Here is a 27,528-nt window from a genome sequence, read left to right on the forward strand (position 1 = left end):
GCTAGCTAACTAGTGACACTAAAATGACTTGATTTTCTGTGGCTGGCACGGACATCGTCTCTTCACTACCTTTAAAATAACTTCTGAAAAGTAAAGTCTGAACTGCAAATAGAACAATGAACCTAATAGCACATTTTTCCCATGTATATACTTCCTACAGAGAGTATCGGATGTGCTTGTTCTTCCAATCAGTTTCGTCGGCCACGCCTTGGCTTACAACCTCCTCAACAGCTAGCCCGGCCGAGTGGGCCTCGGTACCAAACTCTCGGTCGCGTTTCTTGTTCCAGAAAGCCATGAGCTGTCTCATGGCTAGAACAATGGTGATGTTCAGAACAAAGCACGCAATCATGATGTTAAATGCGGTCTGGAAAGTGTCAGCATGACTTCAAAGAGTCCTTTGTGGGTAACATAGCAGGAAAACGTAGACTGACCTTGTAGCCCGGTGCTTCGTGCGGCAGAAAGGTAAGAGGGCCAATGATGTACCCTGTGCAGAAGCCGACGAAAAGCAATCCGCTTACTGTCGCTTTTTTTGTATGCCCTGTGATGTTGCTGGACACGAGACTAAGGATAGTAGGGAAGGCACTCGCATAGGCGCTGATCAGCCACAGCCCTCCGAGGCGGCTCAACTTTTCCGACTCTGGAAGCAGCTTGACCATAAGTGCACCTGCCAGGGAAATAAGATTGAGTAAAGCTATTGACACGCATCGCGCGTTTTTGAAAGAGATCGACACGACCACGGTGAGGATGACAAAGAACAAGAGGAAGCCGCCTTGCGACATGGTGAGAAGCTGTGCCTGCAAGGTGCTATAGCCAAAACTTTTCAAGACAACACTTCCGAACTGCAAATGCACACTCGTTAGCTCTTCTTTTACACGTAGGGATGTGTTTGAACGGTGGCACATACCGCGGTCAGACCACCACCGGGAAGAGTGGTGAAAACACAGAGCAGGAAGAACAACCAGGATCGAGGGTCTACCAATGCTTCCTTCATCTGCTCGTTGTCCCATTTTCTGGTTTCGGTCGAGTGCCGTGCACCTTGCACACGGGCGAAAGCCAACTTTCTTTCCCTCTCATTCAGGAACCATGCGGTTTGAGGGTTATTCGGCAAAAGCCACCAGATAACCAGGCCCCAAATGAATGTGGCAGCTCCGAAAATAAGGAACAGAAACTGGCTCGGTAAGTTAGTTACGGACTGAGTCATTATCAACTGGAATGCTTCCCACGCAGCTTGACCTACCTGCCAGCTTTTGATCGAACTCTTGATGTGGGACATGGCATATGCAAGGATACCACCGAAGACATAGGCTACACTGGCTCCTCCGTACCACAGACCATGGCGTAGAGCATGTTCGGATGGCTTGTACCACATCGACGTGATGATTGTGAAACCAGGGTTGATTGCAGCTTCGAAAGCCCCCAAAAGAATTCGCAAAGCCGCAAGACTTCCAAAGTCATGGCCAGCGGCCATGGCCATTTGTATGCCCGCCCAGATAAGTCTATACGAGGCAAGCCAAATTAGCATTCCAAAATTTCCTATTCGGTGCGGCGTTGTTCCGAGGGGTACGCGTACACCGTTAACACCACAACTTTTGCCACCGAGAACCTGACCAGCAGGAGCGAAGACAGAGGGCTCGCTACAAGAAATCCCACGTAGAAGAAGCTAGAAACCCAGGAGTATTGTGTTCCTACGAGTTTCTGTCGCAATGCGATTGTCAGTCATCGACATCGCTTGTCAAAACAGTGAGCTGCACTTACAGTGTCCGTAATTATACCCATGATCGCGGTGTAACCAAGAGATGTCTTGTCGAGGTATTGAAGGAGATAAAGGATGAACATGAGGGGCATCAAACTGTCGCGTTGTTAGTCTCAAGGACGGAGGTAAAGGCCTCTGCGGATGTCTTCATTTCATTTGGAAGGGTGAAACTTTATGCAGTGGTAGCCAATAACTTACTGCAAGTCAATCTTCCAGACCAGCTTCTTCTCTTCTTCGGGAGTCATGGCCAGGAGCGAGCCTTCTCCTCCGGTACCGGCTTGATCAGTTGAGTAGGAAATCGAGGCCTTGGCCTCGACCATGGAGTTTTTCTCCTCGTTGGAAGACATGGAGAATCTCAAATGTCTGGCTTTGATGCCGGAGAGTTGCGAAGATGCTGGACCAGCGTGGGAGTTGCCTTTTTCTTTATACAAGACCTGGCCCCCCTTCAGAAGAAGAATCGGCTTGCGAGGCGTTTTTGTTGCCCAATAAAGTCGAAGTTGCGTATCTCAGAACTCTAAGATACCCACGATCTAGACCCCTACGTGGTTTTCCACCCTCTGCTCAAAAACCTGGGGGAGCGGATCACGGGTACTTGTACCCGCTGGGATCCTCTCGTTGGCGATAGCATCAATCTGGGGTAATCCACACGCCGGGTACAAGTACCCGAGCGCCGAAATGCTCAGCTTTCAGCCACTTCCCCGAATTTTACGTTCATTCGAGTCATGGGCAAGACGAATGATCCGGTTTTGGGACTGATAAGCTCCGTCAAACTAGTCGGGTACGAGTACCCGAATTGGAGTTTATTTCCCAAGCTTACGTGCAGCCGTGTCCGGAGCTCACTTGCTCCAGCATCTCATAATTGAAAGAACTAGAAGATCAAGTAGGGCGCTCAATTTATATTTCTTTCCCCCGTTGCTTCTTTTACTTTTTTTCTCACCCCTGTAGATCTTTTCAAGGCTTCAGAACCAAGTCAACTCATATTTCCTCCCCCATTGCCTCTGCTAATTTCCCTTTTGACTTCTCTAAAAACGTTGGGAACTTCGATCATCATTTTCTTATCATGACGGCAAAAACGAGACCCTCCGTGTTGTCAAATGAGGTTACCATTCCTTGGACGCTTCCTCCTCCGCCGAGATATATACTGACGGGCGCCAATCTCATTGACCCAGTCCAAGGCAAGGTGCTGAGAAATGCGACAGTCCATCTTCATGGCGGCGTCGTGAAGTCTGTCAATGGCGATGCTAGTGAATGGGAGAGCGATTCGTCCGCGATCAAGATCGATCTGGCGGGGAAGTTCGTGTGCCCTGGCCTGATCGACTGCCATGTTCACCTGGTGGCAGTTCCCTCAGAGATGGGACTACAAGAGATGCAGGGTATGAACACGTCTGCTTCACTGTTGCGCCAACCCCAGGTATGCAGGTCCATGCTGGAGAGGGGATTCACAACCGTGAGGGATTGTGGAGGTGCCCTGTATCCATTGAAACAGGCGATTGAGGAGAATGTGCATCCAGGACCACGACTATTCATTGCCGGTCACGCATTATCCCAGACGGGCGGTCACGCAGACATGCGGGGGATCTCGGATGAGCACGAATGTTGCGGCGGAGCAACGCAGGCCGTGGGGCGGGTGATTGATGGCGTGCCTGACTGTTTAAAGTACACCAGAGAGGAGCTTCGCCAGGGAGCGGATTTCATCAAGATCATGGGTGGCGGAGGCGTCGCTAGTCCGACGGACCGCATCGAAAACATTCAGTTTTCAGACGAGGAAATTCGAGCCATCGTCACTGTCGCGACAAATGCAGGCACCTACGTGACCACGCATGCCTACACACCCCAGGCTATTCAGCAAGCCCTGAAGCAAGGTGTGATGGGGGTTGAGCACGGCAATCTGATTGATGAAAAGACTGCGAAGCTCATGGCTGAGAAGGGGGCATTCCTTACGCCTACCCTCATCACTTACGCCACAATGGCAAAGTTTGAGGGTTTCCTCCCGCCAGCCTCCGCAAAGAAGAACAAGGAGGTGCTGGAGAAGGGACTTCACGCCATCAAAATTGCCGCCGACGCCGGTGTGACCATTTGCTTCGGCACGGATCTGCTTGGCAAGCTGCACTTCGCACAGTCCCGAGAGTTTGGTCTGCGCAGCCAGGTTCAGAGTTCCCTGGAGATCCTGCGGAGCGCGACCATCAACGCTGCTCGTATGCTCCGACAGGACAAGTTCCTGGGCCAGGTCTCTCCGGACTTCGCGGCTGACTTGTTGATCCTGAACGAGAACCCCCTGGAAGACATCAAGATCCTGGACGAGCCGGAGAAGCACGTGCTGGCAACAATCAAGGCTGGGCGCGTCCACGCATCGAGGTGGTCAAAAATGGCGACTGATTTGCACCGAGTTGACAACATTGCTTAGTAGATAGACTAAAGGAAAAATACAAGTTCTCGCCGGAAATTCGCCAGCTGCGATTCTTTAGCATAAAACTTCGTTATAACCTTTGTGGACAGTAGAAACAAAAAGGTTCTTTCAGTGGTTGATTCCAGAGCTAAAGATTCTCGGAAAAATGTAGTGACAACCTATTACATCAAGCAGTTGTCTCATAAAACTGGTGAAAGAGATGGGGTTTCGTACGGATACTTTACCCAGTTTGTACTAACAGGTGGCTGACTTTGCCAAAACTCGCACGTGATCGCAACTTAATCCGTAATTGCGTTCCTAGCTCAGTTGAACCCCATTTCGCAAAGCCAAACTGAGGTCTTTCATCTGTGCAACATTTCCGCCTGACAACCAATGTTTGTCATCCTATGTAACCCTAACCCTATCAGGTCTTCGGGCAACCTCATCGGAGAAATTATCATCGGTCACCACGTGTCAATGGAGAAATGATTTAGGCATCACACTCCTCATGAGCAGACTGCCCGAGTACACCATGCCTTTCCCACCCGCACGCCCATCAAAGCGATACCGCCCGCACGTGCCTTTGGACAGACGCAAGAGGGCTGTACAAGCATGTATCTCCTGCCGAGATGGAAAGAAGAAGTGCGTTTTAACCGCAGTAAATCAGTGTCAAAATTGCACTCTTGCCGGCCAGACTTGCACTTTTAAACCGCTTCCCAAACCGCGCGAGGGCGGTCCTTCGCGGGATTCGCCAAAAGGCAACACGTCAGTTTCCGTCCCGTAGCCATCGAATGCTTGCGATACCTGCATCAGAAGTCCGTTCGCTAACCTGTCAACGGGTAGCCCGGATTGGGAGACAGTCGCGATGAACGTCTCTCGGAGCTTCCACGAAAGATTTCCTAGGAACAACGTAGATGCCAAGCAATTCTCAGTCATCTCACAGCTCTTTCAGGAGGCTGTCCATAAAAGCCAGCACGGGTTCGTGGCTGAGGACAGGAATTATGGCGGGGAGTCATCCACTTCTTTCCGCCAGGTCTCTGTACCTGTGGTCAACAACGAGCCTCAGACCACTGGCTCATCAGCTATCGCAGCAATTGGTACGTATGGATAGCTCTGCAGATGTACCCCTTTCGTTAAAGTCGCGAATCAGAGAACACACCTTCGGCATCCCACGCCAGCTTTCTGGAGGCGATTTCCGATACAATCTCGCCGGTCAACGTCAGGCGCCACGATGTAAGTAGTTTTCCGGTGAAGTGAGAGCTCAAGGTTCGTTCTAAGAAGTTCCGGCTGACTTCTCTCCAAAGAATCATCCCCAATTAGACAGCCTCGCCACGGAGGAGACCGCATTAATGCTAGACACGGTTCTCGGCCACCTTCCGCCTTACGAGGATGCCCAGGTTCTTGTCGACGCGTTCTTCACATTTGTCGAGTCCAACTGGTACTATTTTGATGAGCAGTGGTTCCGGGACCTTCTCATGGAGGTTTATCGGAGCAGAGCTGCTGCGTCGCAGCCGAAGCAATGCACCATCATATGTCTTGTTTTCCTCGTGCTAGCTCTTGGGAGCTCTTTTAAGCACCTTTCCAAACCGGCCAGGTTGCTCGTTACCGATCGCGAAATTCCAGGCAGTGTCTCCTTCGCGCAAGCGATGAAACTGATCCAGCAGGTAATCGCTGCGAACACCGTTGAAAGTACGATGTGCTGTCTTTTGATATCATTGTATCTTCTTGCAACCGAGGAAATCTCTCACCATCACATATACCTGGGACTGGCCTTGAATCTAGCAGTTGGCCAATCGCTGCATCGTGAGGGGATACGCAACGACGAATCGCCTAGAGAGCGCGAGATGAAAGTCCGACTGTTCTGGACCATCTATAGTATTGAACGGTGAGACTAGCAGAGAATAGATCGGGTGTTCTTGATACTAATCCCGCATTTAGTCAGACTTCTTATATAATGGGGCTGCCAACGATACTGCGACTCGACGACATCACCGTCTCCTTGCCGCAAAAGAGACAAGATCTCGATAAAGACGGTTTACACCGTGTAGATCGACTTGTCGCATACACTAAGTTGACCATAGTGCTGGACGAGATTACCGCTGCTGGGTATGTGGTAGATTGGTGTTCTAATTTGGAATGACACTGCTGACATGGGTTCATAGCCCCATTGAACAAAGCTCTTCGACATATAACTGGGCTTGCTCCAAGCTAGAAACATCGAGGCAGTCGATTCCAGCCTATTTGCTCACAGCCCAGGAGTCATCATTTAGACCAAACGCGCATCTCAACATCTTGTATAACATGATTTGGGTGACTATTGGCCGCGGAGCATTGTTGCGTCTCGTTCGTGGACGCCTTCATCCTTTGGCTACTGATACTATAGGGTTAGGGGATGATGGAATGCAACTCCGATCTGAGGAATTAGCACAACGATGTACAAAGGCAGCCACGACGGTCACTGAGTGGATCGTCCAGTTACAGAGCCGTAACCTTCTGGCCAGGTTCTCCTTTACGGACTTGCATACATGCAGCTCAGCTGTCATTGTTCTGCTTTTGAACGCTTTTCTTTGTCCAGCTGATCACCAACTATCAGCTGTTACCCGTGGCATAGATGCCCTACACTTCATGGCCGACGGCAGCACGTTGGCGATGAATGCGCTGCGGCTTGTTGAACGCCTGCAACAGGGGATTTATCAAGCTACTGGGCTTGCTAACACAGAAACCATTCCTAGCCAGGAGCCATCACTTGTGCCGCCCCTTGGTCCGCACTTCTCACATGACAGTACGCTTGGAGTTGACCAGGACACTTTGTCCGGTGTGCCTCTGAATGACAGTATCGGCAATAACGCCACCTCCGACGTTACGCCACCTGATTTAAGTCTATTCACGGATCTGGAGCCATTTTTTCTTGAACATTCTGATCAAGATCTCAACTTGTTCGGATTTGACGGCTTTGGATCCACGTTTGACCTAGACAGTTTAATGCAAAACTGAAGAGGCGAGGCAGCACGGCATTATCCTATTCGTGAGAAGCGGGTTGTCTCATGATTTCAGTATCCTTACACGGAGAACTCACAGATGTTCTAGTTTCTGAATCAATACCGGTAGTTTTGTCCCTAGAAGGCTAGCCGTCTGACGTGCCAAAAGTGCTACCGATGGTAATATTGACCTTTTCCTTCTCCTTGAGCCCCTGCAGTAGCACAGGCCACCCCTGGCCGGCAGCCGCTCTGACGCTAACCACATCTGGCAAAGCTCTGCAATCCACTGCGGCGCCGCCTGTAACTTCTTCCAAGGCCACTGAAAGGAACGCTGAAACCAGGCCACTCATCCACTTTAGCTCGTCCCGCCCTGGACCTGAGCAATGACGCTGCATCGGCAGGCGAGGGCGCCATCTTCCAATGAGCTCGCTAGCGCGTGTCGTGTCCTTTTTGCTTTCATCTCGTTCTCGACTCCCTTTCATCCTTTCTGCGCAAACCCCCCCATCGACAGCTGCCTCGAGTCGCCGCCCATTTTGAATTTCCCACGCGAGCACTCGATTCCCGCTCGATCCCGCTCGACTCTCCCGAATTTCGATACATTGTTTACTACTCGAGTGACGAGGGGCGCAAGCTTCCAGCTCTTCCGCAATGACGCTCAACATCTTCCGCCTCGCTGGTGCGCTAGACCCCATCCCACCACGGCGACATTTTCAAACACTCCTGGTAATGCTAACATGAAGACCAGCGGATTTCTCGCATCTGGGTAGTATCTTTATTCTGCTGCACAAGATGGTGCAGTTAAATGTGCGTATTTGCGCCGTTGCCGAGCTTCATCGCGTACCGTTGGCTAACCACATCCAAACAGAGCTGCTCCGGCATCTCGTTCAAGTCGCAAGCTCTCTACCTCATGGTCTACGTGACGAGATACCTCGGTATGTCTCCCCTCGCTGCCTCGAACTGCATTGGCTAACCATTGGCCGATTTCCTGCAGATCTCTTCGCCACCAACAGCTTGTACAACTTTGTCTTCAAGATCCTCTTCATCGGCTCCCAGGGCTACATCATCTACCTCATGACCAATGCGTACAAGCCCACCAACGACCCCAACGTCGACACTTTCAAGGTCCAGTATCTCCTCGGCGGCGCCGCTCTCATGGCTCTCATCTTCCCCGTCCGCTACACTGTTATGGAGATGCTCTGGGCCTTTTCCATCTGGCTCGAGTCCGTTGCCATCCTGCCCCAGCTCTTCATGCTGCAGCGCACCGGCGAGGCCGAGACCATCACCACCCACTATCTCTTTGCCCTCGGCAGCTACCGCGCCCTCTACATTCCCAACTGGATCTACCGCTACTTTGCCGAGCCCAACCACAAGCCCGACTGGATTGCCATTATCGCCGGCCTGATCCAGACCGTTCTGTACAGCGATTTCTTCTACGTCTACTACACCAAGGTTCTCAAGGGCAAGAAGTTCAAGCTGCCCGTCTAAACGACTTTTATACTCCAGTCGATCTTGGGGCGGGCAATCAGGTTGCACTAACATGCCCTGAATCCAGCACTTCAAGATGATGGGAAAGCAGCTACATTATACGAGACACTCGAGACAGTCGACAAAATTTGCAAAATATCGCTCTTCATCCGCAACACTTGATTGCACTTTATAGACGGCGTTTGGGGGACTTATTTGCTTGGACAAGGTCGCTCTGGACACGCCATGATGCGCAGGAAAGATTGTGGCAACGCAGCACGAGGGGACGGGATGGACAACAAAAGCAACTCCAAGTTTACGATTTAGAAGCTTATGCTTGATAATGAATACCAAAAAATTAAAAAGATTAAAAAAAATTCATCAATGGTGTATCCCTTGCATTTCACCGTTTGCACCAGAGCCGCGCCCGTTGACGGTCACGTGAAGGCCTTTGCATCGCCCGCGTGAGACCCTGGTTGAACATTATCAGAAGCCAACATCATCTCGACCACAACCTACCTGCACGCACTTTTTTCTGGCCATCTCCATCAGAAAAACAAGGTGTGCATCTCATAATCCCAAATGGCCAGCGACGCCCCCGACAACAGCCAGCAGCCGCCCGAGGCCCCCAACGGCCCGGTTGACGGCCCTACACAGCTCCCTGCTGGCGCCGAGGCGAAGTTGGCGTCACCCAAGGATACGTCGCTGCGCGAGTTCCTCAACAAGGTGGACGACTGCGCGCCAATTGTACGTTCTTTTCTTACTTTCTCCAGAAATACCTTCACCCCTTGTCTTTTTTGCTAATGCGCTGACCTTGATGGCAATCTTTAGATCCCCGACGCCGTCACGCAATACTACATGACCAAGGCCGGCCTTCCACCACCCCCCCAGACGGACCAGCGCCTGGCGCGGCTCCTCGCGCTCGCGACACAGAAATTCATCGCCGACATCGCCGCCGACGCGTATCAGTACAGCCGCATCCGGGCGAGCAGCAACACAAACGCCAACAACCCGATGGGCTCGCTCGGCGCCGCCGCGGGGTTCCCCATCCCGGGCCAGCAGGCGGGCCAGCCGGGCAACAAGGACCAGGGCAAGGGCGCGCCGCTGGGCATCCAGCGGCCGGGCTTTGGTGGCGGCGGGCAGGGCGGCAGCCAGAACAGGACGGTGCTGACCATGGAGGACCTGGGCATGGCGGTGGGCGAGTACGGCGTGAACGTGAAGCGCAGCGAGTTTTACCGATAAAGGGCGTGGACTTGGCGGAGAAGGGTCGGCTTCCTGCTCTTTTTTTCTTCGGGACTACACATGGACTACAAATTTTGGGTTTGGGATAATAAGGAATCGGCGTTTTTGGTGTTGGGATTTGGCTGCTCGGGAAACACTACCCGCATGAAATGAAGCTGCAATGGGGCAATTTGCTTCTCTCGTACTTGTCACCATAGAATAAGACTGGTTTTCCAAACAATTGGACACGGTTTCTTTGCTGGTCATTATGTATTCGTATTGATACAGTTGTGGTATTTGTACAGTGCGACACATCACCCTGCTGTCGCAGTTCCTCCCTTTCGCCTCGTTCGGTTTTGCGCTTCCTTTATTTCTTGCCGTAAATGTTCGGTTTCCGCGTCCTGTGTCAATCCCGGTTAGCCCTCACACTCCCACACACACTTCTTCCCCAGGATATACGTACGGCGCAAACTCGCCCAGCTTGTGCCCGACCATGTCTTCCGTTATCGACACTACGAGGTAGTCCTTGCCGTTGTGAATCTCAAATTTAAGCCCGACAAAGTTGGGCAGGATGGTGGCGGAACGGGCCTGTGTGCGCACGGGAGGCACCTTGTCGCCGGCCTTTTTGGGCCACACAATGGGCAGACTGCGAGGCGATCGCGGGTTAGGGAGTTTAGTTTTTCGGGGGAGAGGCACTTGGTTCTTACGGGACGAGGTTGGGCCCTGTAATCGTTCTGGTTAGTGTCGTAGGAAAATGGAGAGCAATCGGGGAGAATGTTTCTTACCCTTCCATACGGAGCGCTTCAGGAGCAATCTTGTGGGTTGCATTGTGACTGATTTGGGACTGGACAGCTGGTGAGGCCTGCAAGCTGGAATCGACTTCGGCGCCACTTGCAGGTAAGGTTGAAGGTCACGTGACGCCGCGGCTCTTCCGCGTTGCCTCACTCGGCGCAAGCTGCTATATGAAAAAAGAATGGTACAAACGACTGCGCGTCGATTTGGGATATTTATTGTCATTTGATTATTCTACATTTTTGTTGATGGTGCTGTGTGTTTGACTGATAAGCCTCGGTCGCTTCCTGACAACTCAAGTAAGCAGAATAACACTCGATAGTAAAGCATTGTTCAGCAAACAATGTGCAAATATCAGTCAGACAAACCACAAAATACAACAAAGACACTGACAAAGAATCATTACTAAAATTCGGTGGATTAGCACTCTTTCCTGCGTGCAAACCCAAAAAGTTCAAATCTAATCATGCCTGCAGGGTGAACACTAAACGCTGCCATCACGTGGGGTAGCGGCAATGACTGGTAACAATGCCGTGTAGATGAACAGCAGCGTTTGCGTTGAGCAACGTATCCATGCAGTTGTTATCCGTGAGACACGTAGAATTGCATGGCACGAAAGTGACTGCACGAGAAAGAAAAGACCATCATTGTATCACACAACATGCTCGCCGTGTCCGTTGGCGTAATTGATAGCGCGGGCTGCGACGCCCCTGTTGCCACGCCGGCTTCTGGACCCTTTGAGGTCGCTCCACTGCGCCGTCGCCAAGTTCCCCCCAAAGCCCGCTGCAAGAAGCCACCTCAACCAACAAAACCGCAGCCGAACTGTCTTTTGATCCATTTGCTTTGCATAGGTGGCCAATATCGCATCCATCGAGGATCCCACCAACTCATCATCGGCGCAAGCGTTTCTCGACGCCCGCAGCGCTGATAAATATTTAATCGCTTCCTACCTACGCAGTTCGACCGAGGATACACACACACGCTCGCCCTCCACGCATCAAAAAGACGACATCCGCAGACGCACAATCACACCCAGCAACATAAATACATAGATAGATATGCCAGACGCAAAGGCCTCGGGGGCCGATACGGGCGGCGGCGCTCGCGCGCGCGATCACAACCAGGGCAACCAGGGCCGCTCCTACACGGTCGAGCAAAAAGCGGCGGTGCTGCGCATCCGACGGTGCAACGCCACGTCGTTTTACGAGATTCTCGACATTGAGTCGGTGCGCAAGACGTGCACCGAGGGGGAGATCAAAAAGGCGTACCGCAAGCAGTCTCTGCTGACGCACCCGGACAAGAACGGCCATGAACACGCCGACGAGGCTTTCAAGATGGTCAGCCGCGCGTTTGGCGTGCTCGGCGACAAGGAGAAGCGCGAAAAGTACGACCGCTACGGCACCGATCCGGACAGCCGCTTCGCCAGCGCGCAGGCGCAGAACCCCTTTTCCGGATTCGCTTCACGACAGCCGTCGGGTGGACGACAGGGCGGCCCCATGGGCGGCGGCGGCGGCTGGGATGACGATATCAGCCCCGAAGAGATGTTTGCGCGATTCTTTGGCGGCGGCGGCGGCGGTTTCGGAGGATTTGGCGGCGGCGGAGGTACGGCTGACTGACTGAACTCTGCTTTTCTCACCAGACTTGTGCTAACATACAACCTTTGCAGTCTTTGACACAGGTCCGCAGTTTGTCTTCAACTTTGGCGGCGGCCCCGGCATTCGCGTACACCAGTTTGGCGGCGCCCGTCCGCGCACCCGTCCGCGGGACACGCAGAACCGCGGCGGCGAGGAGCAGGCCCAGGGCAGCGGCTTCCAGAACCTCATCGGCATCCTCCCGATCCTGCTGTTCTTCATCTTCCCGCTGCTCACATCGCTCTTTGGCGGCGACGGGGGACCCGCGACGCCCAACATGGCGTTTGACAGCCCGAGCCCGCCATACACGAGCGAGCGGCTCACGCCCGTGCACGGCATCAAGTACTTTGTGCGCGGGAGCGACATCAAGTCGTACACAAAGGGCCAGCTGGGCGACCTGGACCGCATAGCCGAGCAGAACGCGCTGCACCAGATCCGCAGCGGGTGCGAGCGCGAGCAGGCGACGCAGCGGCGGATGCGCGAGGACGCCATGGGGTGGTTCTACCAGGACGAGGCCAAGATGTTGCAGGCAAATGCGATGGAGATGCCGCACTGCAAGCGCTGGGCGTTGTTGGTGGAGAAGAGCAAGAAGGGGAAATGAGGGGGGTAAGCGGCGTCATGAGGGAGTAGTAGCTCAGACGGGCAGTTTGAAAGTAGATTTGTGTGTATGAGGAGCTGGTTGGGAACCTGGGCGTTTCTACGGCGTTTTTCGTGTGTTTGCAAAAAACATGTGTCTTTGTATTCTGCATAGCATTTGGTGTCGAGTCGAGCCCGGACAGTGTTGGGGGCTGCATATAGTTTTATTTCGAAAGAAGCATATAATATACATCATGGTTACATGACAGTGTCTTTTATTTATACAAGTGCCATTATGAATATCAGGAGCAGTAGGCTGCAGTCGGCCGAGGAGCTGGTCCTCGAGGGCTGACGTCGGATTGGCGAGCAGGCCATATGTACTTGGGGTCAGCCCTGTAGTGCCAAGATACGTGTCGGGTTCATCCAGGACCCAGCATAGCCCTACCCGCAAACGAGTAACTATTCCGCAGCGCAGCCAGTCGCGTCTCGTCGCATTCGCCCTGGTACGTAGAGTGTTACGTATGTCCCAGGCAGACCGACGTAAGACAGGCGGGCAGGCGGGCAAGCGGGACAGGTTCATTTGAGTTAGCGCCTTCTGCAGCGGGCGACCCCACCTGTAGATCCAGGGCTTACAGCAGCTTACAGTGCGCGTTGCAGGGGATCAGTCCGCTGAAAGGGGAAGCTTACAGCGCCAGCCTCGTTTTCTTGGAGGGCCTGCGGAGCCCGTAGGTAAGGTAGAACCCGCTGCCAGCCTTCTTAAGCTTCATGCTGCCGCTTCTCGCAGATCCCTTGAAAGGACCTCGACTGAACCATACATTATCGCCGGTATGACCAAAGCCCTATAGACCAGCCTGTGCCATTTGAACAGCAGACATTTTCATTATTCCTCGTCGCATATTCATACCATGGGCATTCTCATCTCGGCATCACACGGGCTTTGAACCACATCACGCAACCGTCCTAGGTAGTACACTACATCGTCGTCATCGCAGGCACAGGGCCTCCCCCGCCTCTTACAGCCTCCCGCCCGGCCACCAATATACAGAAACAACAAGCCTCGTCACGGCCTCGACACATTTTGAAGAGCCACAATTGGCGCTGTAGCGGAAATGGTGTCGTTCCAGACCTCTGCCGACAGCCCCGCGGGTACGCCGGGCAGCCAACCAACACAGCCTCCCCCGCCACACCCCCAGTCGACACAGTCGCACGACGACGACGCCGCGAACCCGTGGGCGAGCACGAACTCGAACCAACACACTCACAACAACAGCGTCGACGGTACAATGCATCGAAAGCCGGTCCCGAATGCCCTCCAGCCAGGTCTTGGCAGTGCCCCGAGGCCTCCCATCCCACAGATGCAGTACCAGGACACGGGTGCTACCACGGGCAGCAGCGCAGAGGCAAAGACGGAAGACAACAGCGGCAAAAGCTCCACGGAACCAATCAATCGGGTACCCAGTATCCTGCGCCCAGGCGGCAAGTCTCCCAGCCTGAACCCGTTCCGCAATAAAGAGGGCGGCAGCGCTGCATCCCAGGTGCCGACAGAGGCCATGTCCAAGATGCACCTAGAGTCAGCCTCGACCAACCCCTGGGGATCCGCTCTGCCCACGCAGCATTCCGGGATCTCGGCGTCAGAAGGGACCCGAACCCAGCAGGTGTCACCACCCGTGATGCCGCCCGAGTTCCAGCAGGATCCGTGGGGCAAGCACGACGCCGTGGAGCTGGACGCGACATCGTACGCCCATCCTCCGAAACCACTAAGCGTGCCGACGCCCGAAGAGCAGTCGGTCTGGGGCGGCGAGTCGCAGAATATGAGTAAGAGCCAGGCCGACTCGCAGAGCACCCTGGTGAAGCCGGCAGACGAGTTCTCGCAAATCTTTGACGATCAGCACGCCTGGGACGATTTGGGTCGCACCCCAAAGATGAAGCGGAGTGGAACAAACAAGACGGCCGGTGAAGACTCGGACCAGGATGACTGGAACATGATTGACTCGGAAACATCGTCTCTTGCCGGTGACGCTAATGGCGCACGCAAGACTGAGGCTGAGGCCAAGAGACCACCGATACCTGCTATGGGAGCACGACCAGCTGGCGTCGCGAGCGCAGCGGCAGTTTCGAAAACAAATACACCTGTGACTCTAGCGGGGCCGCGCCCATCGACTCCTTATGGTGATGCGCCGGCCACTCCTTGGGACGATCCCCAGCCTGAGAGCGGCAGATGGACAAGGGCAGAAAAGACGACCGAAGTCGAGGGCCAAACGAAAGAAGAGGCTCCAGGAAAGCCGCCAGCTACCACGGTGCTAGAATCGCAAAACGAACCCAAGATAGGCGGACCCCTTATCGAGCCTATTGGCTACGAGCCACCACCACAATCTTCTCAAGCGCAACACCCGCCGCAAACCGCAGGCTTATTACCGCAGCAGGAAGAGGAGCCGCCTGCGCTGCCGCCGCGGCAAGCTGAGTCAGTGCCAAGATGGTCTGCCACTCGTCAACCTGTAGATGGCACGACCGAGAGCTATCAGATCAAGAAAATCCGCTGGAACGACCCTGACTCAAACAAGAATCCGCGCGTTTCTCCCATCTTGGTCCAGAACGAAAACGGCCCTTGTCCTCTCGTCGCGCTGGTGAATGCGCTGAGTCTGACTACGCCAGCGGATACGTCCGGAACCACACTCGTGCAGGTTCTCTGCTCGCGAGAACGGATCAGCTTGAATTTAATACTGGATGCGGTATTTGACGAGCTCATGTCGCCGCGACGGACCTCGTCTGAAGACGCGCTCCCTGATATCAGCGAGCTGTACGAGTTCCTGCAGAGCTTACACACTGGCATGAATGTCAACCCGCGTTTCGTCCCGACGGAGCAAATGGTCAGGGCTTATAAGAGAAGCTCACTGACCCATCTGCACCCCACCGAACGAGACGCCCTGATGCCAGGCACATTTGAAAATAGCCTGGAGATGAAGCTCTACGCGACATTCTCGATTCCGCTCATCCATGGCTGGCTTCCCGCCAAGTCGGATCCAGCGTATGGTGCGTTTGAGCGCCAAGCGGCATCGTACGAAGACGCCCAGAATCTACTCTTTCGGGAAGAGGAGCTGGAGGCCAAGCTCTCAGATGCAGAGGGCGGCTTGTCTGGGCCGGAGCTTCAGCTGTACCAAGACGTCATGGCCATCAAAACCTTTATGAGCGAATCTGCCACCCAGCTCACCCCGTGGGGCATTGAAGTGATAAGCAGAGCGATTCGGCCTGGAACGTTTGCCATTCTCTTCCGCAATGATCATTTCAGCACCCTCTTCTGCCACCCGTTCACGATGCAGCTGCTGACGCTGGTGACGGACGCGGGATACAGCAGCCATGAAGAGGTGGTCTGGGAGAGCTTGGAGGATGTCAATGGCGAAATGTCCGCGCTGTACTCAGGCGACTTTAGACCTGCAGGCTCGCCGAACCCGGCTGGGCCCAGCTCAGAACCTAGCCAGTCAAATGACTCTGGCGGCGAGTGGAGTAGAGTGCAGAACCGCCGCGGCAAGGATCGTCAAGAAGAATCAGACATGGACATGCCCATGTCCCCTGGTGCCGACCATGAGCAAGAGGATCGCGACCTGGCGCTCGCGCTACAGTTACAAGAAGAAGAGGAGCAAAAGCAACGCGAAGAACAGGAGCGCCGTCGCCAGGAGAGCCGTCTCTCGGAGCAGTTCATCGAGCAGCAGGGCCGCCAGCCACCTCAGCCCGTGGCCCGCGACCCGCGTCGGCGCACCAGTGGCAGCGGTCCAACATCACCAGGACGCGCCTCCTCTAGTAATGTCAGTGTGACCGTGTCCAACCCCGGTGGCGGTCGCCGCAGCAGCGAGGTGCCGCCACCGCCGCAGCCCCCTCGGCCGCAGACGCAAAATGTGCAGTCCTTGATTCCTCCTGCGACGACGGGCCTGCGACCCGCTGGCCGGCCAGCCGTCAACAGACCCGCGGAGTCGGGCGAGGAGGCTCCGCCGTCGTATGAGGCGGCGCAGCACGACAGACGCTACGTGCCGGGGCAAGGTGGTCCGCCAGCAGGTGGTGGTAACGGCGGCGGCGGCATGATGTCGGGAGGGCCGCCGGTGCGGCCGGGCGTCCATACTGGAAACGTGGTATTTCAGCGGCCATCCAGACCACCAGGAGTTCGTATGAGCCAAGGCCCGGGGAGGGACAGAGGTGACTGTGTGGTCATGTAAGGACGTGGTAGTTTTATTGGTTTACTACAGCGGGTAATTGGGATGGTGTTAGCGGAGTTCTTTTCTTCTTTCTTTTTTTCTTTCTTTCTTCCTTGCCTTTTTATACGATGCACCGTATTATTGTTTTCTATGACGCCCTATGCCAGCTAGCCTTGCGATCATGACCAGTACGACTAAGATTTAGTGTCAAGCAAAGAACCATATTGACTACATGCACGCCAAAGCTAAAAATGTAGTCTGTAGACGTGAGAGCATGTAAGTTGTAGGCATGACACAGTTTTACAATCTTTACTTCTCTCAGAAGATGTAGATTGCGGAACAATAAACCGACCGTTTGGGCGCCTCTCGGCCGATGGGCCCCGCGATCTGCGCCGACCGACCCCACCAGAGCTCCTGAGTCCATCGACGACGACACCATTTTGTCTCGCCTCTGGCATTCTCTTCTCCCTCAGAACACACGACAGAAAGAGAAGGAGCCCAGAGGCTGTCAATACCACACACCCTCCTCGATAGCATCTCTTTGCTCCTTTTTTTTACCAGTCGAGAGGCTTTCGATTTCTTTTGCGCAGCAGCTTGCGGACAGGACCTCGTTCAACCTAGAAAGTAAACAAACTCTTCCTCGTCCACAGCCACCATGGCCATTGTGCAGGACTGGCTTCCGCCCACGCGGGAAAACTACGAGACGCTCGTATTCATCTGGCAATTCCTCTACCCCATCGTAAGCCCCCCCCCCTTCCGTGTCCCTTCTGTCAACCCACTAGCAAAGAAACTTCCCTGCTGACCCTTTTCTCTTCTTCCCAACTGCCGCAGCTAGGCTCGATGCAATGGGTCATTAAGTGGTACGGCATGGGCAAGACGTCTGTCCGCAGCCCGCTCAACATCCCCGGGCGCATCGCTTGGATGACCATGGAGGCGCCCGGCTTCCTGACCCTCGTCTACATCATGAACACGCTCCCGCAGCAGCACGGCATCCACGACCTGCCCTGGCAGAACCGCGTGCTCGGCGGTCTCTTTGTACGTCTGTCCCTTGCCACCCCCCCCTCCCCTTTTCCCTCCCCGCCCTCTTCATGCTGACATGTGCAAAGGTCATCCACTACCTCAACCGCGCCATCCTCTTCCCGCTCATGCAGCCCTCCATGGCGCCCATCCACGTCGCCGTCTGGGCCATGGCCGTCGGCTTCCAGCTCTGCAACGCCACGTGCCTCGGGTCCTGGCTCTCCGCCTACGGCGTCGTCACCGAGGCCGGCTGGACCGCGCAGTCGCCGCTGCCGCAGTTCGCCTTTGGCCTCGCGCTCTTCTACGTCGGGCTGGCCGGCAACTGGTTCCACGACGAGGAGCTGCGCGAGATTCGCCGCAAAGAGCAGCGCCGCCAGGACCGACTCCGCGCGGAGTCCGGCGCCGGAGGAGCGCCGGCGGTGGAGAAGCACTACGAGATCCCGCAGGCCGGGCTGTTCAAGTACATGCTCTACCCGCACTACCTCCTCGAGTGGATCGAGTGGCTCGGCTTCTGGGTCGCCGCCGGCTGGAGCTGCACCCCCGCGAGGGCGTTTCTGGTCAACGAGATGACGGCCATGCTTCCGCGCGCGGTCAATGGCAAGAAGTGGTACGTGGACAAGTTTGGCCCGGAAAAGATTAACAAGAAGTGGGCAGTCATTCCCGGCGTGTGGTGAGTTTGGTGGGAGTGTTGGGGTGGTTTGTCGGTACGCCTGGGGTGACTGGCTACTTTGATGATGATGAGACTTTTTAATGCGGTCTGTGCAAACTCCCGCCTGCTATGATGCAGATCGCGTTGGCCATGTATTTATATTGCAAGTCCGTTATTATTGACATGAAGAGATGGGTCAAGCATGTACATCTAAATTTGTATATTCCATTTCCCTTGTCCAACTGTCCCGACCCGACCCGAACTCCCTTCCGGCACGCATACTTTACGCAGTCTTAAACTTGGGCCACGGCTTCTTCGTCTCGGCGTAAAACTCGCCCACCCACTTGTTCACCTGCTCAATCTCGGCGTCCCACACTTTCTTGAGATCCTCGTTGGCGTCGGCATTGTACTTGAGCATGTCGACGCAGTGCGCGCCGCCGGGCACGACGTGGACGGGCGCCGCCTCGGTCGACGCCAGCATGCCGCCCGGCCGCCACGGCGACGACACGGTCGCGGGCCGCCACGGGTCGTTCTCGGCGTTGCACCACATGAGCCGCGTCGTGTTGACGGCGTCCCAGCCGCCCGTCAGCGCGTTGATCTGCTCGTAGGTACGGCCGTTGCGGATGCCGACCTTGGCGCCGTTGACCTCGGGGAAGTAGAGGTCGCACTGCTGCCGCCACGCATCGACCGTCACGAGCTTGCTGGCCATGGGAGGCTGATCCGCGGGCGCGCCGCCAGTACGCCAAAACTCGAATCTGTGGGCCAAAGTTTGTCAATAACACTATGGAATGAGGGGAGGGCAGAAAACAAGAGTACGTACGGTTCGTTGCAGAGCATCCACATCCACTGGCGGTTCTCGGGGTTGTTGACCCGTGTGTCGCGGTAGACGGGGCTGGTGAAGTCGTCGTTGATGTAGCAGGTAACATCGTTCTCCTCAGTCCACCTGGAATAGCCCCAGCTAGCGCAGCCTGAAACAGTATTAGCCAAGAAGGGTTTCTGACAAGATGCGTACATGCTGGATGTACTAACCGCCAGGGATATCAATCTCTTTGAACCACTTGGAAAGACCATTAATGGCGGCGCAAAGACCGACGCCTTCGGGACCAGGCTGAGGAGCCGAGCTCCCGGGCCAGCGATTCTGCAAAGAACATGCGATTAGTATGCAAGCGTATTGCTTTTATGCTACGGCAGGGCTCACCTCAACGTAGTCGCAAAATTGATGGAATTTATCCGTGACATTGTACTTTTGGTCACCGAAGCCAAGCCCCTGGGACAGATAGCTGCCGTCCTGCAGAGCCATGGCAAAGTCGACGTCGTTGAGAATTTCAAAGCCAAACTTCTTCTTGAGCTTCGTCTTCTGCGCGTCAGTGCCATTCGAGAGCACCTTGTCCACGTGAGCAATAATTTTGCTGTAGTCGGTGCTGCAGTTCTTGGGCATGGTGTCGTGCACGATGCTCGCGTACTGCCAAAAGTCGCTGATAATCTCGACCACGGCGCTCGAGGCGTGGTAGGCCCAGTACGTGCCCGGGTACAGGGTCTGCAGCCAGGCGGTGACGGCGCCGCTGTACGAGCATCCCGTTAGGACCCACGGCGCCTTGTCGGGCTGGCTGGAGCCGGTCGGGTCAAAGGTGAAGTTGACATGCTTCGCAAAGTAGACGAGATCCTGCAGATGCTGGTCCAGGTTCAGGTGCTGCAGGTTGTCCGTGGTCAGGTTGGCATACGGCGAGCTGTAGCCCCAGTAGCGGTGCTCGAGGAGGATGGCGGCGCCGCCGACGCTCTTGGCAAAGTTGCCGGCCAGCGTGCTGTTGGTCACGTAGCCGTTCCAGCCCGTGGCGTTGTTCTCGCCGGGCGAATTCATGATGATGGGGGAGCCGGGCCCGGCATAGTACTCAAAGTCGTAGTAGTACAGCTGCTTGAACGTGCCCAGCTCCGGCTTACCGTGGTCGAGGAGCTGGTCAAACCAGGCCCAGTGGATAGGGCTGTCAGCGCGTTTCTGTACGCTGTCGGCCGGGGAGGGAGCATCGAGGTGCAAGGAAGGCGCTCCGAGGCGTGGACGCTGTCCGGGCCGAACAGCGCTGGCTGTGCTGGCTGCTAGGAGCAGCTTAGCTGCAAGAGTAAGAAATCTCATCTTGCAAGTGACTCCGGGGAAAGAGCGTGATGTAGTATAGACGGTACTAGAATAGAGGAAATGAGGAAGTGATTGCCAGGGGAAGCGGCTAGGCCATTATATTCATGTTCACCTCCGCCATATAGCTCCGTAATTTTCGTCTTTGGCGCCATGACCTGCACAGATAACGGCCCCTGGGTTACATTCAAGATCGAGTGCGCTCTGTCATCAACGAACGAGGCCGGTGGCTTTCTCGGCCCCATACTGAGCTGAGGAAATTGCCTAGAAGGGTATCTCGTTGGGTTCTACACCACGGGGGATCCATGCTCCATCATGGAGAATGTGGAAAAACGCTAAGGTTTGTCGAGAAATGGCCTCAGCGACCACGCCCGAGCGGGTTGAGGTTGCCGAGAAGACGTGGGTGCGCCGGAGCCCATGCCGGCCGGACCAAGAAAATACTTAGCACGCTATATAGCATGGCCTCTGCACGGAGAATAAATTAGCATGATAATAGCGTCCAAGTCAAGAGCCTCCAAGAGGCTGACAGCAGTAGTTGACAAGTCAACATGAAAAAGGCTGTTGAGCGGCATCGCGTGTGGCGACCTTCCTATTCGGGTAGGCATACAGACGGCGTGCTCAGCAGCAGACAATCTAGAGCCTCTGCAGATTGTCAGACGGTGGAGCGGCAGTACCCATCAACCCCTTGCCTAACGTTGTAGACTGGCCAAATTTGTCACTAGGTAAAGGGAGAACCCTGCTTGACATTGTGACACTGCAGATGTTGGCGAGCGACATGGTAATCGCTACGTAAAAGAAACCACTTGATGGCACCCTGCATCTGTAGATTGTCGGTGCGGAGGATATGCAGTGCGGAGAAGTGGGGGGAGGAACAAGCAATACGCAGCGCCGTGATAGAAGATGAAAGGAACAAAATTGCCGTACTTATGATGGCTTGCCCGATAATAGACACCTGCCGTATTGCCATACGCGCAGCGCCATCATGACCAATTCTCCCCAATAGGTAGGTGGTTTCTGTGGCATCAGTATTTTCACCGTGGCTCTGTCCGCCTGATCTGGAAAGGGATCAGTCCCAAATCATAGTGTTCTTCTCGGCATGATCAAGCGGTTTGCATCTCATAGATGCCGTTCTGCCAAGTTTGTTGAAGCAGTGGCAACGTCATATAAAAAAAACCTTTGGTGAGATGAGACTGCAAGTGCTCGACTTGCCCTGCTGATCAAGTTCAAGATGCAAAACGCCAGTACGGCCTGTAAAAAGAAATGGTACAGCGTCGGCTAGAAACAATTCCTACTGCCTTAGTTAGTGTCGCCTGCACAGCCCCAGCGTGTTGAATCAGCTAGCATTTCTTGTTAGGTAATATCTGGGTGCGGTCTGCAGCCCCGATACCCCGGCATCAGGGTAGTGATTTCGGGCCAGGGCTTGCCGACGTCCCGTGAAGAAAAAGTTGCCATTTCTGCTAACTGTTGTCAAAGTTTTGGTTCTGCGACAAGATTCGTATTGAGGCGCCGTTGTCTGGCGGCTGGTAATCAATCCGCGTTCGCAGGCTCTGGTGGCCAATATTGGATATTCGGTAGAGAGGACATGCAAAAGGGAGTGTCGTGCACAGCGCCGCGGTAGTCTTTCTCGTATTTTCAGAACGTCCGTTGCAGGTTTTCAGTCCAGAAAACTGAACTAAGCATGTTGTGGATGAGAACTCTACTGGCGGTTACTGAACGCCAGGGTACTGTCAAGGCAGCGTCACCGAGACAGCTCGGGGCTAGGTAGGACTAAATGATGCTCAGAAGCAAACCGAGAAGACCCGAATGCCCGAAAATGAGTATCTGTTTACGCTTGTGCTCAATTGATTGCCAATGAGTAAAATGTTTCTGTCGAAGGCATCGTGGTTCCGATTAGTACTCACACCCAGCCTCGAAACGGCCATACGAAATGACGACATACCTCGGACAACAATTTCGATGTTGGAGTCACCTGCTTCATGAGGCGGGATTGCATATGTACTGGTAGCTCTTCAACGGTCGGCAGTAGCAGCTAAGCTCACGCCTCGCCGGTAGTGCTGATGGTACATTATAAAGGCGACGATCATTTACCAAAGACACGCAAAGACGCAACTAGTGCCGTCCTTGTGTCGAATACGTGGAGCGCGAGCATCGATAAGATGCTCACTTGCAAAACAAAAGGAAGAATGGTGCAACCAAGACAATTGAGACATGGTTCCCCGCCATGTAACTAAGGATGCTGCACCTGCATGGAACTTGCGCAGCTAGCATGTATGCTGTTGGGGCTGGCTGGCGCGATTTTCAGGTGGCCCTTGCGTGAGGTGACGAAGCACTTGCATGGACACGTCTCGTTCTTTTTAAAGAACTGATCGAATGTGACGAGTATTCATCCCATGTAGCCAAGACTTGCCATGGCATTATGGCGGAACGAAGCGAAAGGTACCCTGACGCCTTTGCATTGTAAACACGGCTCTCGCGTGCCGTAGGGAAATTCCGCGCAAGCCACTGTCGTCGGGATTTGCATGCTAGGCACTAGCGTTGGTAGAGAAGGGCCGGGCGCGGCGCAGGGTTCACGCCGTGGAGGCATCATCTGCAGCCAAACCCGACAATCAGCGAAGCAAATGTGAAGATCGCGATAGCAAACAGGATAGCAAACGAGGAGTCGCATTCGTGGGCCAAGCCTCCAAGAGGGCCAGTCAGCGTAGACCAGGCGAGTCAAGCCTAGTGTCGACTGCGTCGTGCTCGAGGTGCAGCAAGGCCGGTCAGCCACCAAGGGGAGCGCGGCCTGATTGGTTGGCGAGTTCCGAAATGCATGGTACGAGGGTCGACAGCCGTTCCTTTCAAGCATAATATTGTGCAGATTAATTCTCAGCTCGCCTGCCACGGCAAGGTTCCGAAGGAGCGCCAAGGACATTCAAAACGTGCATGCATTGGGCAAGTTATTCGAGATGTCTTTTGCTCGGTAGAGAAGATGGGCATGAGGAGAGCAAACGCCGACACAGCAAACGGAGAGCACGTTTCCCAGCTGCCAACTGCCGAGCCAGCAGTTTAGCCGGCCGGCAGCCGGGCTGTCTTAGTCGAGGCTACGCCGACCGCCGGCACTGTGCGAGCAATGGCGGACTGGCCGAGACATGAGTAGGCATTGTTTGAAAAGGTTAAACAGCGAACAGTAATTTTGAATTTTCTTGATGGAATGGAGCCTTTGTGCCCGTTATAATGGATGAGGATAATACAATGTCTTCAAGAGAACCCGTATCACCGGTACTGTGCGCATGTTGTGAGCAGCAGGTGCAAGCAACTGCGTACAGTGTCTCACTGTGCCGCAGAAAGCTGACGGTGGCTTGCGCCATGACGAGGGTGGCCCATTAGGGTGTCTCTGGGCGGACGCGGGCATTTTAGGTCCTGGTACGGCTACAGTGGATGAGTGGTGGTGGGCATGGGTGGTTGAGTGGGTGCGATGGCGAGTGGGCGATTGATTTCACTGGCTGTGGAGAGTGGCAGCGCCGCAGGATGCCCTGTTGGGCGGCCGCCTTCTGGCTACTGGTACAGTCGCTGCATCAGTAAGTTAGCGCGCGCTGCCACTCGCTGCACCTCGCCCAGGGTCCCTGTATTTCTGCTCCAGCCCCCATCAGCCCGCAGCATTTCCAGCGGCCACGGCGGCTCTCGCACTTAGTGGCCCCAGTAGCACCACCTTGGATGGCGCTCCTTCCCCAAACCGGCCGCCGCCCAAAACTCTTTTTCCCTACTGTGTCTCTTGGTCTCCTCTTGCGACTGTCCACTCGCCTCTGCCAAGTTGCAACTCCTCCTTTGCATCGCCAATCTATCAAATCACTTACTTCTTCATCCTCTAAGCCGACGCTTTCTGCTTTCCGCCGTTGAATGCACATCTCCTGCACCCCAAAGTGTCGTCGATAGCCTGCGTCCGTTGCGCAGCCCTGCCACGGAATCCCGCCTTTCGCTGCACGCGCTGTCCAACCACCGCCACGGCCACCGCTACCAACGTACCGACGGCCAGCCTAGCGGGCGCTCCTCGCCGGCATTCACCTTGGTGCGGCGGAGCGAGCCGCGGCCACAGTCGCAGTCGCAACAGTCACAACTAACAAGCGTCAATGATTTTTTAGTCTTGTCCAACACTGACTGGTTGCTGGACTACTAAAAATGCTGTGGCCCCTCTCATCCAAGTCAACCGTTGCTTCCACGCAACCCGGCAGGATGACTCCCAGGATCACAAACCTATATGCCATTTGCGGCCTCTGCACCCTCGGCGGCTTGCTGCAGGGCTTTGGCGTCTCGTCCCTGTCGGCTATTTTAGCAACATGGCAGGCAAGTCACTGCCGAGCTTCTTTTATACGTGATCCACGGCTAACAGCAGATGCAGTACAAGGACTACTTTGACAACCCAGAATCAGTCACTCAAGGCGGCATCATGGCTTCCTTGGCTGGCGGATGTCTGGTTGGCGCACTTGTTTCGTCTTATATTGGCGACCATTTAGGTCGTCGAGACTCTATGATGGTTGCCTGTGTCATCTTCATCGCAGGCTCTGCTGTCATGTGCGCCGTGCAAGACAAGACCATGCTTATCATTGCCCGGATTGTCAATGGCTCAGGTGTTGGCCTACTCACTAGCCAAGGGTATGCGCGCAAGCCGCCTCTTCGCAAGATCATCTGCTAACTTGTCAAGGCCCATCTATATCGCGGAAATGAGCCCAGCAAATATGCGAGGCAGACTCATTGCCATGCAACAGTGGATGATTACGTGGGGCGTATGTACATTCGCGCACGCATCTATTCTCCGATGGTCTAACTTGCTATTCAGATCCTCATCATGTACTATGTTTCTTACGGAGCCTCGCGCATTGACTCAACTGCTGCCTTTCGACTTCCATGGGGTCTGCAGATTATCCCTGCCTTGGTGCTGCTCTTCTGCCTGCCCATGATGCCCCGGTCCCCAAGATGGCTTGCTACCAAGGGCCGCTGGGACGAGACCTTGGAGGTTTTGGCCATGGTTCGCGCCAAAGGTGACAAGACTGACGCAAACACTCTTGCTGAGTTGCAAGACATCAGAGATAGAGTCGAGTAAGTGTCCAAGGCTCTCTGTGCTCATTCACGTACTGATGCCCACTAGGCAAGAAAACAGTTACAAGTCTACCTCTTGGGGCGAACTCTTCACCCGTCGCAACATTGTGCGTCTCCACGTCGCCTTCTTCACCCACATCTGGTCACAGTACAGTGGTGTCAACGCCCTCATGTACTACATTGTCTACATTTTCCAGATGGCCGGCCTTTCGGGCACGACGAACCTCACCATTTCTAGCATTCAATATGTCATCAACGTCGTCATGACTGTACCGACGCTAGTCTTCTCCGACAAGTTTCCCCGACGCAAAGTCATGATGACTGGTAGCCTTCTCATGGCCATCTTGCATTTCACCATGGCTGCCGTCATGGCTACGAACGGCCATCCCGTCCCCGGGGGGCTCGAGGGCACGCCCACCGTTACCTGGACACTATACGCTGGACGCGCCAGCCAGGCCATTATTGCTTGCAGTTATATTTTCACAGCTACTTATGCATTGACCTGGGGCCCTATGGGCTGGATATATCCTTCCGAAATCATTCCGCTGTACATTCGATCCAAAGCCGTTTCGTTGGCGACTCTCTTCAACTGGGGCTGCAACTTTAGCCTGACCTTTTTTACCCCGACGGCGTTCCGCAACATCCAGTGGCGTTTTTACATCATCTTCGGATCTTTTTGTGTCGGTGCCTTTGTTCACGTCTTTTTCTTCTTCCAAGAGACGCAAGGCCGTTCATTGGAAGAAATGAATGACATTTTCGACAACAATACGTTTGCCTTTGGAAAAATTCAAAACGATAGCCACGATTTCCGAAAGCGCGTACGAAAAGCGGGAGAGAGACTTGAGTACTCTCCACCAACGTCAGAAGTCGCCGAGCTGGGGCTGTCTGACCGAAACTAAAAATTATGATACCACAGGGCGCACGCCCGCTCAGATTTATGAGTTTGTTTTGGCTGAAACATCCATTTCATCGGCGTTTTATTGCATTAGACATATTTATATGAAGGGGCTTTTGAAGCTGGAATTTGCCGCATAGCTAGAGGATTCTTGCATATCCAGATGCCTGCATAATTGACTACTTGTCTAAACTCGCTACCTTTGATGTTGGATATGGCTGAGCCTGTTCTGTGATTCGCAAACAGCATTCTATGCCTTTGTACAATATGTGCTTGCTTCCATGCGAGAAAAGAATGCTCCGATTAATGGTTACGTTATTTAAGTCTAAGCGCCCCGCGTCTGTTTACGCACCTTTGTCGGTGGTTTGCTCCAAACGCACATTGCCGCCAACGTCAAAGAGGAAGGTCGCATCTTTACTCTGTACATTTGTATATAAGCACCGACATCGAACATGAGAGCCCAGTCTGTCAGTCTGTCAGTCATACCACTATTCACGTTCTCAGAGGCTTTACGGTAAAGGCACACGCGACATCAAGGAGGAAGGCCAGCACTGCACTCTGTGCATTTCATATATGAGCGCCGACGTCAAACAAGTCGGCCCAGTCTGTCGGTTTGTCCGCCTGTCAGTCTACCACACTTTCCACTTCCGTGCCATTTTGGTAAAGGCACACGGCCACCGCCATCAAAGAGAATGGCCTGAATCTTGACTCTACACGCTCCAGTTGTGGCCACCAGTGTCAATGAAGACGGCTCAATCTGTGGATCATGCCATTCTTTGCGTTT

General features: G+C 54.3%; 11 protein-coding genes across 11 annotated transcripts; 8 read left to right on the forward strand and 3 right to left on the reverse strand.

Moving 5' to 3' along the window:
• Positions 1–154: 154 nt before the first annotated feature.
• On the reverse strand, positions 155–2,100 carry LMH87_003206 (uncharacterized protein; the record flags this gene model as incomplete). The annotated part of the gene is made up of 7 exons (XM_056203312.1): positions 155–364; positions 432–839; positions 905–1,168; positions 1,238–1,496; positions 1,571–1,695; positions 1,756–1,849; positions 1,952–2,100. 7 exons carry the CDS (start codon positions 2,098–2,100, stop codon positions 155–157), a joined length of 1,509 nt encoding a protein of 502 aa, XP_056047986.1.
• Positions 2,101–2,813: 713 nt separating this feature from the next.
• On the forward strand, positions 2,814–4,157 carry LMH87_003207 (uncharacterized protein; the record flags this gene model as incomplete). The annotated part of the gene is made up of 2 exons (XM_056203323.1): positions 2,814–3,164; positions 3,240–4,157. The coding sequence occupies 2 exons, from the start codon at positions 2,814–2,816 to the stop codon at positions 4,155–4,157; spliced, it is 1,269 nt and encodes a 422-aa protein (XP_056047987.1).
• A 514-nt stretch (positions 4,158–4,671) lies between these two features.
• On the forward strand, positions 4,672–7,133 carry LMH87_003208 (uncharacterized protein; the record flags this gene model as incomplete). Its single annotated transcript, XM_056203334.1, has 8 exons — positions 4,672–4,749; positions 4,807–4,904; positions 4,983–5,236; positions 5,290–5,372; positions 5,444–6,024; positions 6,078–6,245; positions 6,302–6,482; positions 6,876–7,133. The coding sequence occupies 8 exons, from the start codon at positions 4,672–4,674 to the stop codon at positions 7,131–7,133; spliced, it is 1,701 nt and encodes a 566-aa protein (XP_056047988.1).
• A 632-nt stretch (positions 7,134–7,765) lies between these two features.
• Positions 7,766–8,602, forward strand: LMH87_003209 (uncharacterized protein; the record flags this gene model as incomplete). Its single annotated transcript, XM_056203349.1, has 4 exons — positions 7,766–7,793; positions 7,863–7,921; positions 7,983–8,049; positions 8,109–8,602. 4 exons carry the CDS (start codon positions 7,766–7,768, stop codon positions 8,600–8,602), a joined length of 648 nt encoding a protein of 215 aa, XP_056047989.1.
• Positions 8,603–9,163: 561 nt separating this feature from the next.
• On the forward strand, positions 9,164–9,823 carry LMH87_003210 (uncharacterized protein; the record flags this gene model as incomplete). The annotated part of the gene is made up of 2 exons (XM_056203361.1): positions 9,164–9,328; positions 9,413–9,823. 2 exons carry the CDS (start codon positions 9,164–9,166, stop codon positions 9,821–9,823), a joined length of 576 nt encoding a protein of 191 aa, XP_056047990.1.
• Positions 9,824–10,169: 346 nt separating this feature from the next.
• On the reverse strand, positions 10,170–10,630 carry LMH87_003211 (uncharacterized protein; the record flags this gene model as incomplete). The annotated part of the gene is made up of 4 exons (XM_056203372.1): positions 10,170–10,203; positions 10,266–10,448; positions 10,510–10,525; positions 10,588–10,630. 4 exons carry the CDS (start codon positions 10,628–10,630, stop codon positions 10,170–10,172), a joined length of 276 nt encoding a protein of 91 aa, XP_056047991.1.
• Positions 10,631–11,652: 1,022 nt separating this feature from the next.
• Positions 11,653–12,826, forward strand: LMH87_003212 (uncharacterized protein; the record flags this gene model as incomplete). The annotated part of the gene is made up of 2 exons (XM_056203384.1): positions 11,653–12,196; positions 12,261–12,826. The coding sequence occupies 2 exons, from the start codon at positions 11,653–11,655 to the stop codon at positions 12,824–12,826; spliced, it is 1,110 nt and encodes a 369-aa protein (XP_056047992.1).
• A 1,084-nt stretch (positions 12,827–13,910) lies between these two features.
• Positions 13,911–17,006, forward strand: LMH87_003213 (uncharacterized protein; the record flags this gene model as incomplete). Its single annotated transcript, XM_056203397.1, has 1 exon — positions 13,911–17,006. One exon carries the CDS (start codon positions 13,911–13,913, stop codon positions 17,004–17,006), a length of 3,096 nt encoding a protein of 1,031 aa, XP_056047993.1.
• Positions 17,007–17,640: 634 nt separating this feature from the next.
• Positions 17,641–18,676, forward strand: LMH87_003214 (uncharacterized protein; the record flags this gene model as incomplete). The annotated part of the gene is made up of 3 exons (XM_056203408.1): positions 17,641–17,724; positions 17,817–18,020; positions 18,092–18,676. The coding sequence occupies 3 exons, from the start codon at positions 17,641–17,643 to the stop codon at positions 18,674–18,676; spliced, it is 873 nt and encodes a 290-aa protein (XP_056047994.1).
• Positions 18,677–18,934: 258 nt separating this feature from the next.
• Positions 18,935–20,779, reverse strand: LMH87_003215 (uncharacterized protein; the record flags this gene model as incomplete). The annotated part of the gene is made up of 4 exons (XM_056203423.1): positions 18,935–19,406; positions 19,472–19,619; positions 19,681–19,789; positions 19,850–20,779. 4 exons carry the CDS (start codon positions 20,777–20,779, stop codon positions 18,935–18,937), a joined length of 1,659 nt encoding a protein of 552 aa, XP_056047995.1.
• Positions 20,780–24,931: 4,152 nt separating this feature from the next.
• Positions 24,932–26,748, forward strand: LMH87_003216 (uncharacterized protein; the record flags this gene model as incomplete). The annotated part of the gene is made up of 5 exons (XM_056203434.1): positions 24,932–25,096; positions 25,152–25,405; positions 25,455–25,536; positions 25,590–25,849; positions 25,899–26,748. 5 exons carry the CDS (start codon positions 24,932–24,934, stop codon positions 26,746–26,748), a joined length of 1,611 nt encoding a protein of 536 aa, XP_056047996.1.
• Between the last annotated feature and the right edge of the window lie 780 nt (positions 26,749–27,528).

This window comes from Akanthomyces muscarius, chromosome 2 (assembly GCF_028009165.1).
Source record: "Akanthomyces muscarius strain Ve6 chromosome 2, whole genome shotgun sequence".
Taxonomy (NCBI): domain Eukaryota; kingdom Fungi; phylum Ascomycota; class Sordariomycetes; order Hypocreales; family Cordycipitaceae; genus Akanthomyces; species Akanthomyces muscarius.